Source organism: Spinacia oleracea, chromosome 3, assembly GCF_020520425.1.
Source record: "Spinacia oleracea cultivar Varoflay chromosome 3, BTI_SOV_V1, whole genome shotgun sequence".
In the NCBI taxonomy this organism is placed as follows: Eukaryota; Viridiplantae; Streptophyta; class Magnoliopsida; order Caryophyllales; family Amaranthaceae; genus Spinacia; species Spinacia oleracea.
Window position 1 is genome coordinate 127,773,197 of NC_079489.1, and position 18,397 is coordinate 127,791,593.

The window sequence follows — 18,397 nt, forward strand, 5'->3', positions numbered from 1 at the left end:
AACTAGGGGCCTATTTATAGGGAAGAGTTCGTGGAAAGATAGAATTGCAGAGTTCTAATCCATAAAGAATTAGGAAAAGAGACGTACCCAGGTATTTTCAGCGCCCAGGCCTGGGCGCCGAAGATTTCGGCGCCCAGAGCCAGGCGTTGAAAATAGGGTCTGGGCAGTTTTGTTTAGTCAGATTCGGATTCCTAAAATCCGTAGAGTTTGAGAATAATTCGAGTCTTTTAGCGCGTATCAATTTTATGACGGAATGCGTCTGGGCCCGTTACGTACGAACTCTAGGTTCGTTAGGATTTTAATTAATACGTAACTCCTATTTCCGAATCCTATTAGGAATAGGATTCTTGCGGTTTTCTATCTCATTTAGGATTTATGTTGGAGTGCAACGCCTAATTCTGACAGGTTTCTATCTTTTATGATTTGCCACTTTTAGAAGCTACCTTTTACGGTAGTTACTATTTTTAGCAGGTTTCCATAAATAGCAGGTTTCGGGTGAAATGAAATGGGGAATCGAGATTCGTTTATTTTATAGGAGATGCGTTGTCAAGTGGAGTTTTTATGCTTTCATCATCGAACCTTTCCCTTGCGGGAACGGGGACAAAAGTAGGTGTCTACAGGTGCCCTCGCCCACACACACTCGCACACTCGCCTCTCTCCTTCCTCTCGTGCCTGCTGCGCCGAGCCCTCACCACCCATGTTGCTTGCTTGTTCGTTGTCCGCACACGCAACACACCCTTTGTGTGTGTTGTGTGTTTGTTTGTGTTCCGTTAATTCTTTTTCGCCCAATCACATTCAATTTGTGATTGTACCGTGCTATAGGCCGGATTGGAGTTAATTTCTAGTAAGTTGTGATTCGCACAGTGGTCCCCGTACTTAGGTATTCCAGGTACGTACAAGTCTAGGGCGACCACATTATTTGTCAAGGGACATTACATGATTGTTATTGATGTGAATTATATTATGTGAACTTGGTGAATTCATATTTGGTTTGGTGAACGATCATGTGGATATTTATTATTGGAATTATTGATTCTTTGGTTGAACAAGCATGTTGGGACTATTGTGAGTATGGATTTCATTGTCAATCATGTTGTTCAATATTTATGCATGTATGGTTTGTTTCACATGCAAGGGATGGATTATTTATTTGTATGCTATTGTACGGGATGTCTAGCATACTTTTGAGCCAATTATTCGTGCCTCGTTGCACTATTTATTTTACCACATGTGAAGGGTTCGCTCACGTAAGCCACCGCACATGTAGGGTTCGGTTGGGAATATTTTGTATGAAATGAATTAGGATTTGTCGTGCAAGGGCACAACCCTCATGTTAATAGGCATGATGTGGAATCTCACCTTTTTGTGAGAAGGAACTTGGTAGTAATTTCACTACGTCTGGATTTATTGATCACAATTCCTAAAGGATTAAAATGAGACTGTTTTGGTTGTTGTTTATTAAATGTATGTTTGTTTGAGTCTCGAGTTCGCCTTAATAAAATATTAATAAACGTAAAGTGCAACCAGAACAAGCTTCAAAACTCTTGGAACGTATATACCTTGAGTGTTCAAATGGGGGGGAGACTTGCCAGAAAGCTTGATCTCCTACTAATGATACAAGACGTTGTTTCATTTAAATTATGCGCTGGAATTCCGTCGGTATGGCCCGACACTCGGTATGGTCCGATATTATTATTTATTATTTGGTGTTTGGTGGGCTCCCAACACCCTTCCTTTATGGAATATTCTTTTGGCCCGTTCGAAGCTTATTCTAATTAAATTGTGAGTCAAGAGTCGAGTCAAGAGTCGAGCTGAGTCTTGTATTCATGATTCGTTTGTTATTTATTAAATGGCTTTTGCATGTTGATTAGTACTTTAGCGAGTGATGCATGTCTATAGTTTTATTTCACTCTAGCCTTGTAAGTACTCAGCTTTTGCTGACTACGTGCTTTGTGTCTTTTGGTCATGGCCTTCGCCTTAATGACCCTATGATGATCCACCATTCGCACTTGCATTGTTGGGGAGTAGATTAATTTAGCAGGTTGGTAGATCAAAGTACGATCGAAATCATGTAGCTTGCGATGGTTGAGAGAGTTGCATTCTTTTGTGCTTTGAAACTATTTCAAATTATACTTTAATTATGTTTTGGAGTTTATGGATTTTTAATACTTTGATTTTGGGCCGTTATGGTTCCAACTTGTAGAAGGCCTCAATAAATATTATTTATAATGGTTTGAAAGTTAGTTAACATTAAATTCTGCTGCGTAATTCTGGTAATAGCCTTAACCGTTATCACAGTGGCGGTAATACTTTAGTAATTCCTTTATTTTAAGTTGGAAAATGGTTTTATAAAAGCAAGGAATTATTAGGGTGTTACAGTTTGTTCCTAATAGAGCTTGTCTAGAAGGGTCGATAGCAAAAGCTTTTGCTGCTTATGAATGCTCGACTTTAATTTCAAGGTATTTGCATGACACTGATGTAGCCTGTAGATTTGGATTTTATAAAACTGAAAATGAACTTGATGGTATTTATATGATCTGTTGATGGTATTACTATGTGTGTAGGAATCATTGCTATTGATTCAATAACTAGCAGGTGCATGATAAACAAACAGGTGCATATAAGAATCATTGTTGTGGTCTTTTGCGATGGGGAGTTAGTCTATCATAATTGGCTTTTCGCGACGGGAGGTTAGCCTGTCGTGTTTGCCTTTTTCCGACGGGATTTTTCCCTGTCATAATAGGCTTTTGCGACGAACAGTCACAATAAGCTTTTGTGACGGGGTCATGACGAGGTAGTCAATTACAACGGTCCCCTTTCATGACGAGTTGGTGACGGGCAATCCCGATATAATTGGTCTTTTATGACGGGTCAATGCGGGATTTTCCGTCATAAAAAGAACCTTTTCTTGTAGTGGTTGATATTCTTAAATTAGTCATTAAGCCGAGTCTACCAAGATCCCCCATTACTATAATATTTTTATATGCTAGTGAGAATTTATGGTCAAACTTTTTATCCAAAAGAAAGCAATGGAGAAAACATTTAGGGAAGGAAGGAGTACTACTCCGTATAAAACATTAGCAACTTAGAATTTAACAAAAAAAAAAAATGAACAGTCTTATCATTTACCATAACAAATTTGAACTCGGATCGTCCTGAGTTCTAGATTAACAGTTTCAGCTTACATCATATTAAGGACCCATAACAAGGTTTAGATAGGGTATCCTATTCTTGATGGCACACGTACATAATGTTGCTCTTCAGCCATCCTAACAGAAATTAACAGGCTCCATAATCTGATCATTGATTACAATTTTATACTCAAATATCACTAACACATGCAACAATTTCCATTGTTGTGTGGCACATGAGGATTCATTTCTATACCAATGCCATTGCCAAGAGATGCATAACCCTATAACACCAGCCACATAAACAGTGTGGACCAAAGTGTAAGGGCTAACGCGGACATAGCATACGTCCATAGCATAACCACCGAGCATTCACCCTCACCCGCCTCAAAGAGTTGGCTTATTGTACCTGTTTGGTGCACAGTGTTAGTTATTTTAGTAAGTAGAAGAGAACAGGGTCTTAATTATGACAGAAAAGTACGAGTGTAATTTAAGTTGTTATGAAAAACATACCAATAGACATTGCTGGTGGTAGAGCAAACTGAAGCATAAGAACAAACTGATACAATGGGTTTGATCCTACCCAACCAAAGTGGTGAGCACCTCTAACAACGACGATACCAATCAAAGGCAATGCTATGTAACGGACCACTATTATCCCTATGATTAGTAACGCGCTCATTCCTGATCTTCTTAACCCTGAAACAACCCCAAAATCGTCATGATTTTGTACCATTAAAGCGAAGTTAATTTGGTACACTATACTATAAATCAGATAATTACCTCTTAGAAGGTTTGCTCCAACTATTAGTGTCACACAGGGAACTGTTGCTCCCCTATACAAATATCATGTTACAAAATTAGGTGAGTATAGTATACAGTTGTTCAAAATTCATGTGACAAGTTGGTTAGCAAGAGTTCATACCCCAGTATTTCAGAAGCACTGAATATAATACGAAGAGGAGCGCTGTTACCAACCAACAACATCTTTAGTAGAGGGACTACTCCAACCACAAATCCGATGACCTACGTGCAAATAATTTTATTTCAAACAAGGTAAGTTTCTTTTCAGATAAATTCATTTCAGACAAAATAATGTGAATAGAACGGAGCCTAAAAATTTAGAAAATTACAGATCCAATAGTTGTTGGTGCGAATAACATCTGTAAGTTAATACTTCTGATTCTTCTGACGAAACCAAATGCACCATTCTTGATCTTTTCCAACATAGGCACAGGTCCTCCTACCTGTAACAAAGTAACACAAAACAGATTTAATTATTATGACATTTTTACTATCCTGAATTTACATTAGGATTTTTTGTCAAAAAGGACCTTTTATAAGCGTTTTTTTGCGAGAAAGGACCTTTTATGTCAAAATTGGTGAAATGGGACCTAAAATTAAATAATTTTTGTTGACTGGGACCTTTGCCCGGATTCTTGGAGTTGACCCAAGTTTCCGGTATTGACTTTGACACGTGGCAACCGGAAAAGGCCACGTGTCAATATACTCATTTAAAAAAAAAAGTTATTTTTTCCCCAAAATTCCCCTTTTTTTTTGACATCAGCGCTTTAAAAATGGTTGATTTCCCACAACCCCCTCATATTTCCCGTCCACCATCACCATTCACCACCGACGAGCCCTCATGCTTCTCTTTTCAACACCGAATTTTCTCTCTCCTCCTTTGCCTCCTTTCTCTAGTGGTTGAGTTTCGACCCTATATATGGTGGTCAATTTTAGCCGGAATTTTCAGATCTGAAACTTTTCCACCATCCTTACCGCCTCGAAACCCTAACTCCAGTCACCGCCCTCTTCCTCCAATCCATCAACACTACCCTCTTTCAGCCTCATACCGTTTTAAGACTAAAAATGGAAACCCGTTTTATTTCTAGACTAAAATAGTTGGGCTTGTTAGTTCAAAAATGGAAAAATGGGGAGAGAGAAAGAGAGGGCTGAGAAGATGTTGAAGCAGAGGAAGTGAAGAAAAATGAAGCAGAGGAAGTACACACATTCTTCCGTTGTTGTATGCTTTGGGTTGAAATTGGCCATTTTCGACAACATAGTTAGAGGGTGTAATCAAATGTTGGAAATTAAGCTTAGTTCCAAGAAAAAGGAGTAAATTAATTAATCAATTCATTAATGGAGCAAAACAATGATGTGAGAATTGTGAGAAATTCTGGGGATGTATTACTTGTGTATGTTAAGAGAAGGTAATATTGCAGGGAAATTTTGGGGAAGGTAAGAGAAGGTAATATTGCAGGAAGAGTACACAAAAAAAAAGGGAAAATTTGGGGAACAAATATTTTTTTTTTTTTTTTAAAATGAGTATAAGGACACGTGGCATTTTCCGGTTGCCACGTGTCAAAGTCAATGCCGGAAACTTGGTCAACTCCAAGAATCCGGGCAAAGGTCCCAGTCAACAAAAATTATTTAATTTTAGGTCCCATTTCACCAATTTTGACATAAAAGGTCCTTTCTCGCAAAAAAACGCTTATAAAAGGTCCTTTTTGGCAAAAAATCCTTTACATTAATAAGACTATCAGTGGGTAATATTGGCCTTCAGAGTTCAGATACAATGAACATCATTTTACCTTGGAGAGTAATAATGGTTCTTTGCTGTCTGAAGTCGCAACAGAAGACCTTATAGTGACTACAGAATGATGAGTATCTAATCTCTCAACGCGGTTGCTCTTCTCTGCTGATATTTTCATGATAACATACACATATGACCAAATGTAAATGGCTCCTACCTGGAAAATCATGCACATTTTCATTACAATCATGTACAAAACAGCCTCCATTGGAGATATTTCATTACTGGTAAAGTAGAGGAGAGGAAGTCATATATACCGCCATGGAAACAGAAACATAAGCTGCTCCATCGCCCATGCAAACTGAGTATTCACCAAAGGGATTATCTGGCTCATTACATATCGCTGGGATGACTATAAGAAGCAAGTTCCCCAAGTTTCCTGTTGTTTAATTTTGCATAAACCATAATCAACATGTTTAATTAACATTATTAGACATAATAGAATCTCCATTACTCAGTTTGTGTTAATATTAAGTTACCTGCAGCACAACATCCAATAACAAGGCCTTGCAGATTAATGGGTGCTTTAGTAATCTTGACCAGTATCCATCCAAGTGCTGATCCGATAACAAATGTGATCAAGATGTTTACCGGCATGAACCACCTATGTACATTATACATCATAAATTAATTAAGATAGTTTATAGTAGTATTATGCAAGCTGCTTAATTAATTAATTAGTATTTTGAAACAATTAGACCAAATGTATCTAACCACTTACATGTTAATCATAACATCAAATGTTACTGTTTTTGCAAGATAGGCGCCCATAAGACAGGGGCTGAATACGTAAAACACCATCTGTTATCGATCATCATACAAAAATTCCTCTTATATATCAGTACCCAGTAAGGTGAAACAAATGAACATCATAGATGACGCTACAGAAACATGTAGAAAAGCACAAAGCTAAGATAATATGAGAAGAGATACAAGTAACACAACTTAGACTCTGTTTGGCAACGTTGAAAATTGAAAAGGTGATAGCTGAAACTGATTGAAAATTATTAGAAGCACCCTGGTGCACCGTGCACCCAAGGGTATTTTTATATCCATTGGTGATCCTTGATATATTTTTCTCCTCACATGTGATGAAAAAATGTGAGAAGGTGTACAGTGCACCCGGATGCATTCAATATGCTCATGAAACTGATGAGGTGTTACAATTGGATGAGTTAAATGGGTTGATTAGATGAATTATTTTGTAGAACTAATGGATTAAAGGGCTGAATTTTTATAAATACAGTTTAATAAATTAAAGGTAGATTTCATAAAAATTTAGGAACTTAAATTGAAATGATACTCAAAGTAACATCTCAACCAAACCGGTCTAATCATTTAAGACAGACTTACAATTTTAACAACTTATCATTTGAGATGGCCGAAATATCTTGCCAAATATTCATGATAATCATGTTATCTATTCAAACCAATAATCAAACAATCCATGTTTATTTTTTTTTACAGAAAGGAAGGTTGAATTTGTGATATATCATACTTGGTATATTTTTGCACATTGAATCTTAGCCTTGCCTTGGGCCAAGTCCTAAGACACGCAGTTTGTTGTGACTTGTGAGTTGTGACTTTGTGACCCTATCATACCCGGCCCACGCATAGAATCAAATACTCAATTGTTTGCAAATTCTCACAAGATTAATATGACACCCCGGACGGATGTAAACTAAGTTAGTTAAAACAAAAAAAAACACTGGTGTTACCATCCGATTTACCCTTAGAGCTAATTTGGATTCGGGCGAGTTTTGGGTGGATACGTTTCAGGCCCCTCTCAATTGTTGTTGTTGGGGATCGAACACGCAATCCTCTTTACCAAGTTCAGCCTCAATCACCACTGAACCAACATGCTATATATATACTTCAATTCCTTTTGTAAGAAAGTAATATTCAAGACGTAATATTACATGTCACATGGATCATTACGCTTTATAACTAGTTATGAACCCGCGCACATACAAAGAACAAAACAGGGACGGTCCAAGTCATAAACATGAGATTATTTATCTATAATAGGCCCAACGAACATGAGAAAACATAAATAAATCTTGATGTTATAAACCCTCCGGTCTTATAATCAATATGCATCTTTTTGTGAAATCATACCAATTGCATGTTGGTTCAGTGGTGATTAGGGGTGAACTTGGTAGGGAGAACTCGTGTTCGATACCCCGCAACAATAATTGGGAGGGGATCGGAACCTATTCACCCAGAACTAGTCCCGAATTCGGATTAGCCCTAAGGTGAACCCAAAAAAATCTTTTTCTGAAATCATGTATGTGTAAATGTACTTACATTGTTCAAATTATGTCTTGCAGTTGGACCCAATAGATTGATGCGATCCACAGCAAGAACTAGACCAACTGCTGTTAACAGCAACGTCTTCAACACCGGCATTAGAGCCACCATGAACAAAGCTACGAATCCCATTCTTCACCGACAACTTTTTTCTTTTTTTCTTTTTTTTTGTTTTTCTTAATTTATTTTTTCTTGAAGAAATCAGCTACAAAATTCAACCTGATAATGAATAATTGCTAATCCTATTACTTGTGCTATTTTATAGAATTTCATTAGGATTTAATTAAATGTAAAGTAGGACATTTTCTTCATGTTTGCTTGTTCAAAGCTTATGTGGTGTCTATTCATTATCTCTAAAAGCATTGCCCTGGCCTGCCTGTGTTTATCTATCTCAATTAGCTACTCATTTTATCAAATTTAACTACAAAAAATACTAAATCACGCTTATTACTAATTAATATTTTACAATAAAATGAGTTGAAAATATAGACATTGACAATTTTTTTCTTATAGAAAAAGGATATTATATTCCCATTCGAATGAAAGTACAATCTTTAGAAAACATTACTGCCCCTTTCTCGTTATCTTGAAAGGTGATGCACTCATGCACATACACTACACGTTGCAAGAATTTGCTAGTTAGGTTAATGTACATTGGTATTTAAAACTTGACCAATTATATTACTATCTATAATATGTAAAATGACCTGTTAAACAAACTATACGTTACTCATTCACTTGCATTCTTCACAAAATAACCAAGTTTACACCACTTGGACACGTAAGTATATCTAACACTAGGAATCACTACAAGAAAGCGCGTGATTACCAACCGATTTTACCGACCGCCTAAAAAGGAGTCAGTAAAAATAAATTTATCAACCGATAATGAAGCAGTCGCTAAATTTACCGACCGACTGAAAAGCGGTTGGTAAATTTAAAATTTACCAACCGCCTTCGAAACGGTCGAAATATTAGCGACTGCTTTACCCCTATTATGACTAATGCGCAGTCGGTAAATATCCGACTATTATCAAAATAAATTTTAAATTTTACTAACCGCTTATTTAATATCTCCGACCAATAAGCGGTTGCTAAATAAATAAATAAAAAAGTAACTTATTCAATTACTGACCAACTATCTTTCACATTTCGAAAAAAGCAAAAAACAAATTTGGTTGGGCTCTCAACCTTACGTCGCAGCCCAACCGAGCACGCCACCCTGCCCGTCGCCGCCACCCAGCCGAGCACGCCACCCTGCCCGTCGCCGCCACCCAGCCGAGCACGCCACCCTGCCCGTCGCCGCCACCCAGCCGAACTACGTCGCAGCCCACGAAGCTTTATAATACACACCGCCCACCCGCGCAGAACTCCACCCGCCGGACCGGATTCCGTCGACGATTACTCAGCCGAATTCCGTCGACCCATTTCCCACCCCAGGTAAGGTTTGTTCTTAGTTTTTCATAACATAATGCTTCAATTTTTCAAACCCTAACTTTGTTGTTTGTATTAAATGAAAGAATTACAGTTTTTCATTTCTAAATAATCCTCCAATCTAGGTAAATTTGTTTGGTTTATTGCAAGATTTAATTTTGGTGACTATCTTTCATTAAATTGAGCGATTTTCGGGTTTAATTGCTTGGTCTATTGCAAGATAGCATTTTGATGTCTATTGCGATTTTCGGGTTGAATATTCATCGAAACAGTGGATTGCTCTTTTGATTATCTTAGTCTGGTTCATGTTATTTTTACCTTGACGATAATTCTTTTGAAAATGCAACAATTTTTTGTTTTCTTCTATTTAGAGTTCGACCCAACTCAAATGACTAAATGAGATTAGTGGAACTTGAGTTGAGATTAGTGGAATACTAATAAGGTGTAAATTGTGGGATTAGTTATTGTAATTAAGAAAGTGCTCCAATAAAATTAATGACAGTATTATTTTAGGAGTATGTGAGTGATTCCTAGCTGTAATGGTGTCAAGTAGTTGAGATACAGACAATTATAATGGACCATCCGAGTCACTCACAACTCACATAATAAATGACAGAACTTAGCGAGCACAGTTATCATTCACTTATATCCATCACAAATTAAGCATAGTCTCTGCAATATGACTGGAAATGTAGTTGTTGATCAGCAGATCGATCACTAATTAATAACTCATCCAACTATTCTTCATTTTTAACTTCAATTGAATTAGTGTAGTATTAGTTTCACTTTCAACCTTAATTTTCTTTTGAGTAGGTAAGAAGGTTCAACACATAAACTAATAATGAGGAATCATATCAAAACTTATATAATGTTTATTGTAAATGCATTTTATTATTTATATTTGATTTTTATCCTTATTGGCTTGTGTTTAAGTAATTATTGATCTTTATATAAATTATAAGTAAATTATTGAACTTTATATAATTTATAAGTGCGTTTGAATAAATTATTGATCTTTATATCATTAATAAATTATTTAACTTTATATCATTAATAAGTATTGATTTTTATATAATTAATAAAATCAATTATTTGATTGTGTATTTAGAAAACTTCGAGCGGTAGTTAGACTATATAGTAGGTTTAGTAACATGATTAGTGTGAGATGTGTAGAGATTGGTTAGTAACATGTTTTTTGTGAGATGTGTAGAATTTGGTATCATGAAAAGAAGAGAGCGTAGTTGGATGTATGATAGACTCGACGGGCGCAATCTTAAGCCCGACTTTCTCAAGGGGGTTGGAGAGTTCATTGAGTTTTGCAAAGAGCATCCAACATACAGGCAGTCACTAATTTAGTGACCGCTACAAAGGCAGTCACTAATTTAGTGACCGCTACAAAGGTAGTCACTAATTTAGTGACCGCCAAAGCGGTCGCTAATTTAGTGACCGTCAAGGCGGTCGCTAATTTAGCGACTGCATTAGCGGTCACTAATTTAGTGACTGCTTTGGCGGTCACTAATTTAGTGACTGCTTTGGCGGTCACTAATTTAGTGACTGCTTAGGTGGCGGTCGCTAATTCTGTCGGTAAATTTTAGCGACCGCCTTCCAGTTGGAGTTTCCTAAATTACCGTCCAGGTGAAAACTGACCGCTTTTTTGCGACCGCTGGCGGTCGCAAAATCTTTTACCAACCGTTTTTCGCGTTTTACCAACCAATTTTAGCGGTTGGTAATTAATCAATTTCTTGTAGTGAATGACAACGTGTCTAGGACTATACCCAGACGATCATACCTTGTCGGATCCTATATACTTTAAAATTAGGATATACTACGTATGTCTTTTTTTTAGACCTCACGAGTACGGATAGAGTATGAGCCTTTAAGGTATCGAATAGGGTAAGATAGGATAAGGGTACGTACAATGTCTTTGGACCCAACCCCTAGCAAGACGCCAAGACGTACCCTACCCATGACCCTTAAGACCTAAATCCTAAGAGTTAAGATAAAGAAAGGGGTCTCACCTTTGCAATTTTTCGCCGTTAAGGACCCGAACCTTTTTTTCCACCGTTAAGGACCCGTAAAGTATATTCCGGCCAAAATTAAATAATAATTTGAAAGTTTAGTCCCCATGGTTAAAAGATTAGTCCCCATGGTTAAAAGTTTAGTCCCCTTACACGTGTCAACATATTATTTGCGGTGCAATAAACAATAAGCCAATTAATTATTGAACACGTGTCACAACAAAATGGTGAATTAAATATTTTCTTTTATGATGTACATTAAAAATTCAATTAGAAAATATAATGTAACACTTCGTAATATATTTTAGTGTAACTATTTATTTTTAATTAATGGAGTAATATTATTTGCTAAAATTCTAATAATATTTTTTTGTGTACTCTGTATTTTGAATATTGCTATACTACTTAATTGTTGTTGGATCTACATTCCTATACCAAACAATGTATACATTGGATAAAATTTGTGGCTTTACATAGAGTGTACTACTGTATCAACTTACGTGGCTTTACATCAACAATACGGTAATTATTCACTTGGTCATCCATGGATATATATTATATTAACAAGTTTTTTGTATCAGATTAAGTTAGCCTTGCTTTTTGGTAATGACGTATTGACATTTGTATGAAAAGTCTCGAGTTATTTATCAATTCTTAGTCCTAACTTCCATACCAACAGGTGGATGGGCATTCTTCTTATGTCATCACTTATAAATCAAAGAGAAGCTGCTATTAGTATCAACTATAAGTTGTTCTGCTTCAATTCACTAATTTTTTTTGGTGCAAATGGAAAAACATGACAGAAAAGAGAAAAATAGATTACAAATGTTCTTTTTATAATAATAAAAAAATTCATACGGCGTATAAGAATTATGTGAATGTACTTCTTTTAAAAATTCCTATAGAAAATATACATATTTTTCAGAAATAAGTTATATATTGTAATTTACAAATTATGATATTAGATATTTCCTCCCTTTTTTATTAATTATAATAATATTTTATATGTAGTATATGTTAAAAATCTAATACTTCCGAAATAAATACAAAGTACAAATTTATGAAGTATTAATTCAATGTAAACTATTAGATTTTATTAAATGCTTGAAATTGTTTTTATTTTATTTTATTTATGATGTGGTTAAAGGTGAGAGTTAAAGGTGAGTTAACTTGCTGGAAAATGAAGTTGATGTCCTAAAGGGTGAAAAAAAAGGTGAAGGTCCCAAAGGGTGAAAAACTCAAAAGGTAAGACCCCAAACATTAGCTTAACTCTAAATCCTAAATTAGACCCGCTGATATTTATCTTTTAAAAAAATTCAAAAACTAAACAAATCCCTATATAAGCCTAGCAATTAACCTCCAGCAGTCAACCACATTTTGTTTCACGGTTGCTAAACGCAGCCTGATTTTATTTGACGCAACCCTTTTTACTTTCATTTTTTTTTTCTAAAAAAAACTCTACTCTCACTTTTATTATTTTCTCTCAACCTTTTTTGATATTATTTTGGTTCAAATAAATTTGATTTTTTTTAGTTTCATGTTTATCTAATCAAATTAGAATAAATATTTAAATTGCAATGGACGATATTTTTGACTTGGAATTGAGGTAATTTTCGTTTTTTTCTAGTCTTTTCATACAACTTGTATGAAATTGACACTTCTATTTTGTACAAATTGAACAAAACATAAATTCGTTCAAAATTGAACATAACAGAAATAAGTTCTATCATCACCACTAATGTATAACAAACAGCCATTACATGACCAGTCAGCAACTCTTTCATTATAAACAATTGAAAGATCTAGTACCATCATTTTGTTCAATTTATGCGGAATACTTAGTTCTGTTATGTTTAATCTGTATGAAATAGTTAATTATATTTTGTTCAATATGTAAGAAATAGTTAATTATATTATGTTCAATCTGTACAAAATAAAAGTATTTATTCCATACCAATTACATGAAAAGGCTAAAAAAAACTAGGAAAACACGAAAATTATCACAATTCCAAGGTCTTCAAAGTCAAAAATATCGTACATTGCAATTAAAATATGTATTCTAATTTGATTATATACACGTGACCCTAATAAAAAAAATCAAATGTATTTGAACCACAATAATATCAACAAAGGTAGAGAGAAAATAATAAAAGTGAGAGTTAGGGTTTTTTTAGAATGAAAAAAAATAAAAGTAAAAAGGGTTGCGTCAAGTAAAATCAGGTTGCGTATTGCGCCAAATAAAATCAGGTTGCGTATAGTACTCCCTTTTTGTTTCGGTTTTTTGGCTAACCTTAAGTTCTAACACTATGATGATAGGTTTTGGATCCTCTATAGTTCTAAAATAACTCTATACGGTAGAGTTTGAACAATATCAACCATTGAATGAAAAATCAATGGCTCATATATTATCTTTCCGAAATTCCCCCTATTTTTACTCATCAATATCCACATCCTGATTTTCCCTTTACATTAATATGAGTCATTGATTTTAAAATGGATGGTTTAGATCCGGGCCCATGATGATATGGAGGATGACTACAAAATAGAATTCTAAGGGAAGACAAGGATGATTTGTGGACTCCCCCTCTCTCTCTCCCCGTCAAACCCTAGCCTCCTTTTGCGAATATTGAAGGGGCTTTCATCGGTTTTTATTGGCGGAAAGCCCTAATCTTTGTTCTTTCTTTGGTTTATCCTTTAATTATGTTTGATTTTAGGTTATAATAATGTGGCCTCCTTGTGTGAGGACATTTTCTCCCTTGAAAAACAGGGTTTTCTTTTCCCTCGGGAAATTTTTCATCTTAGGTTATTTCGTAGGTGTGTGTGTATGAGGGAAAATATTAATGGTTGAAGATCTAGAAAAGTAAGAAGAAGATCGGATTTCAATTGCTAACACCAGGCATTAAAGATGTTGAGTCATCGAAAGACGGTTATGGTTGGAATACTACCATATAAAAAAAAAACAGTTCCGAAGCGTGGATACTAGTAAATTGGTTGAAAATTTTCATATCGATGTTTTAGATTATAGGAAGTATGTTGTTTAGGGCTAATTATTGTTGTAGATGTCGTATGGCGATTTATTAATGATAATTTTTCTACTCCCTTCAAAAAAAGGATGATTTGTGGAGCTATTATTCGGTTAATTGTTAGCCCTTTGTTTTAAAACGTTAAATTAATTGTTAGTCTTGTATTTCTTTTTGGCGGTTCATACAACTTTTTGTAAAAAATAAGCCGAAAAAGTTATAGAAAAAATAGGCGAATGACTCAATTCGGACATTATACCCTACCCATACCCTACCCAGTATCCATTGACATCTCTATCCGACAGAGTATGTGAGTCAACATACCTCAATCGACAAAAATAACTTCATTATTTTTGTGGTTTTCACTTTCACTTTCCTTTTCCTCTTTGGGATGTTAGTTACATACTCACAAGTATCTGTTTTACCTCTAAACATGATTGTAAAGTTGACAAGTAGACCTGGTTATTGGACAGGGTAGTCCAATGGATATTGGGTTAGGGTCAAGTTAATAGGGTTTTTATTGGGCAGGGCTCTTATTGGACAGGGCCTTTATTGGACAGGGTCATTATAGGGTCAAACTTATACTACAATTATTTTGAAAATTAAAATAGTATTGATACAAAAAATTACGTGTATAGCTTCGTATTTACTTGTACTTGTATATGGCTATTTTGTTTTTCATTTTTCATTGCTCGTTTATTGACCCGCCCACTAATGACCCGCTATTGACCCGCGACCCGCTTTTGACCCGCCCATTATCGACCCGCTAAAAATGACTCTTTCAATACCCGACCCTCTTTTGACCCGCACCGACCCTGACCCGCTCCGCCCGATAACCAGGTCTATTGACAAGTACTTGAAAAGAGACTATCAATTCGTATATATTTTTATCAATAATAATATCTTAATGCAAGGAATTATACTAATTATTAATTAATCAAAAGAACAGGGCATATAATTCCACAAGATCACTTTTAAGTAATTAGCTTCCTGGGGATTAGAAAGAGTGTAGATGAGGACGTACCCTTCGCTTAACATAAAGGGGCAGGACATGTTAAGTTGAATAGAGATTGTGATTTATTGTCCTTGAAAAAAATATTAAAAAATGAAGAGAGAATGATATTGTCAAAATGGAAGAACAGGTTTGCACTGTTATTCCCTTGTCAAACGCCTAAAAACAAAAACAAAAACAAAAACTTTGAAAAAGTAAAGAAACATTCTGATAAGAAACTAGTCGGGAAAAAAAGAAAAATAAAATTTTAATTATCAGTTGGGCTACCAATTAGGTATTGATCTAGAAGTTAAACCTGAAAGTTTCCTCTATTTAAAAATACTTGTAAGGTTAGTCACTTTTACGTATGTCAATGCATAATTTTGATGGTTAATATTTTAAAGTCAAATTTGCCAAAAATGATCTTTTATAATCCAAATTTTGCGAGAAATGACCTTTTATAAATATTTTGTGAAAACACACATTAATGTAAATTTTTTTGCAAAAGACAAACAAATGATATTTTCCGGCATTGACTTGCACGTGTTGTGCACATGTGCCTTAATCTCTGCCACATAGTCCCTCGCCCTTACGACAAGTCTCTCTGTTATGTCGTAGGTGACACTCGTATGGTGGTTGTCGACCGTACCTCCACCCTTCCTAAACTCACCGTCCGCCTCTCCAAAATCGTCCTCAACGGCCACCATTTTACGCTCAAATACCGGCTTTCTAATAAATTTGGGGTTGAATAATAAAAATAATGATGGCAATATTGGTGCGAGTAGTAGTAATTTGAAGGAGAGAGAAATGATTGGTTATGGAGGACAGGGTAATAAAATAAAGTGGGGAAAAGGAGATGTATGGGATTCCTGCAGTAAGAGGATAGGGAGTGGGGGGCGATGTTGGGAGTTTGCGAATCGAGTGTTTTCGGACGATGAGAGATTAGACCATGGGGGTAGAAGACAACAACATCAGCAACAAATGGGGTGATATTAGCAAACTTAACGGACAAGTCAATATCGGAACTACAATTTGTTTGTTTTTCACAAAAAAATTTACATTAAGGTGTGTCTTCAAAAAAAAAATTACATTAAGGTGTGTCTTCACAAAAGTTTTTACATTAAGGTGTGCCTTAACAATTTTTTTTTATAAAAGGTCATTTCTCGCAAATTTGGGTTATTAAAGGTCTTTTTTGGCAAATTTGTCTATCTTAAATTCTCTTCAACCAAAAATTATAAAAAGTTGATCTTTTGAAAATTCGTATTGAGGCGAATCTAACAAAATCCAACATGACTATGTTTTATCTGACATATAAATCACCAACAATAGTCAAAGTGGAATATGTGAATAGTGTAAAAAAACAAACGTTGCGAGTATTTATGAACGGAGGAAGTATATGATAAGTCACAAGTTCAAATTACATGTGTTAATTTATACTCCCTCAGTCCCTGAATACTCGAACCGGTTTGACCGGTACAAAGTTTAATGCAATGTAATTGACTTATTATTTAATTAGATGATAGTTAATTGATAGTGAGATATTTTTTTTATTATTTATTTTTTCCGGTACACCTCTACTCCCTACAAAAAATCATTTAAAAATTCACATCCCACACTCACCACTCCCCACCATTACACATCTCCCACTAACTATATTAAAAAAATATTTCACTATCAACTAGCACCCATTAAATCAATAAGACAATTCAAGTATGTTAAACTCTGCACTTTCAAAATCGGTACAAGTATTCAGGGATTGAGCGAATACAATAGTAGTAGATAGTACGGAGTAGTAGTACAAAAATAAGGCGCGTAGAATATAATCTTAAACTAGTAATTACATCAAAAAAATAAAATTAAATTAAGGTGTCTCGGCTTACTTGTCCAGTTGTCCTGTCCTTTTTTCTCTGTTACTTTTATTTTTGACTTGGTTTTCACACGCACTCATCAACGTAACTTTGTTCTCTTACCTTTCACTCTTCAAAATAAAATGAGACTTGAGTACGGCTGTACGGGGATCCAAGGTAGCGTCGGAGGTTTATTTGTGAAACATTTCCGCGTGTTTATTATATTGTATGATATGGGATTCTATTCTAGGATTTCATTTTAAGCAATTTTAATCAATAATTGTAATTTCTGTTTTTGGCGGGAAAAGTTGTTATAACAACTTTTGTTTGTTAGTGGAATCAGTTATTAGTTGTGCTGGCACTCAGCTATATTAAGCAACTAATGCATTGTATTTGATCATCAATTTTAATTGAATACAACAGATTCCTTTCTCTCTCCTACAATTCTTCTGACTTCTCCCTCAAGTTTCTATTCTTCTTCTTCTTCTTCTTCTTCTTATCTCTTTCTGGAATTCTGACTTCCATTACTGGAGAGCTCGAAGCTCCCACATCATTGGTATCAGAGCCAACTGCTGCTCTCTGACATTCTGCAGTAGCTTCATCTTCTTCAGCATCCATTCTGGCTCCTGCTGCAACCAGAAGGAAAGCTATGGAGGATCAGCTCAGGAATTTGGAGAAAAAAATCGAGGAGCAAAATGAAAAACTAGAGGATCAAAACAAGAGGATGGATCAAAAGTTTGAAGAACTTTTGAAGGTAATGCAATCATTCAAGGATGCAAATGAATCACACTCATCTGGCAGTCACAGTGAAAGAAATGCAAACCACAGAACTCTAGGTATGAATCCTAAGCTGTCATTTCCTAAATTTGATGGAAGCAATCCTAGAATTTGGGTCAAAAAATGCTGTAAATACTTTGATCTGTGTAAAATTGGTGAGGATCAGAGGGTAGATTTGGCTTCATTGAACATGATTGAAAAAGCTGAAGGTTGGGTTATGAACTACTTGTCTGTTAGGAAGCATATGATGGTAGAATGGAATGATTTTGTAGCTGA

General features: G+C 35.3%; 1 protein-coding gene across 1 annotated transcript; it reads right to left on the reverse strand.

The window, feature by feature from the left end:
• Window positions 1-3,091: 3,091 nt before the first annotated feature.
• Window positions 3,092-8,372, reverse strand: LOC110802604 (protein PIN-LIKES 1-like). Its single transcript, XM_022008047.2, has 10 exons — window positions 8,032-8,372; window positions 6,446-6,525; window positions 6,204-6,328; window positions 5,982-6,103; window positions 5,723-5,881; window positions 4,265-4,378; window positions 4,057-4,157; window positions 3,915-3,967; window positions 3,645-3,830; window positions 3,092-3,540 (listed from the first exon to the last, which is right to left on the reverse strand). The coding sequence occupies exons 1-10, from the start codon at window positions 8,164-8,166 to the stop codon at window positions 3,416-3,418; spliced, it is 1,200 nt and encodes a 399-aa protein (XP_021863739.1). The 5' UTR covers window positions 8,167-8,372; the 3' UTR covers window positions 3,092-3,415.
• Between the last annotated feature and the right edge of the window lie 10,025 nt (window positions 8,373-18,397).

What these genes read in the sequence shown, in the direction of transcription:
- LOC110802604 (XM_022008047.2), bottom strand. Translation starts at nt 8,166, where the DNA reads ATGGGATTCGTAGCTTTGTTCATGGTGGCTCTAATGCCGGTGTTGAAG. An exon ending in TATTGGATGTTGTGCTGCAG is followed by an intron (nt 6,104 to 6,203) that starts GTAACTTAATAT and finishes ATTAAACAACAG; the next exon opens with GAAACTTGGGGAACTTGCTT. An exon ending in TGGAGCAAACCTTCTAAGAG is followed by an intron (nt 3,831 to 3,914) that starts GTAATTATCTGA and finishes GGGTTGTTTCAG; the next exon opens with GGTTAAGAAGATCAGGAATG.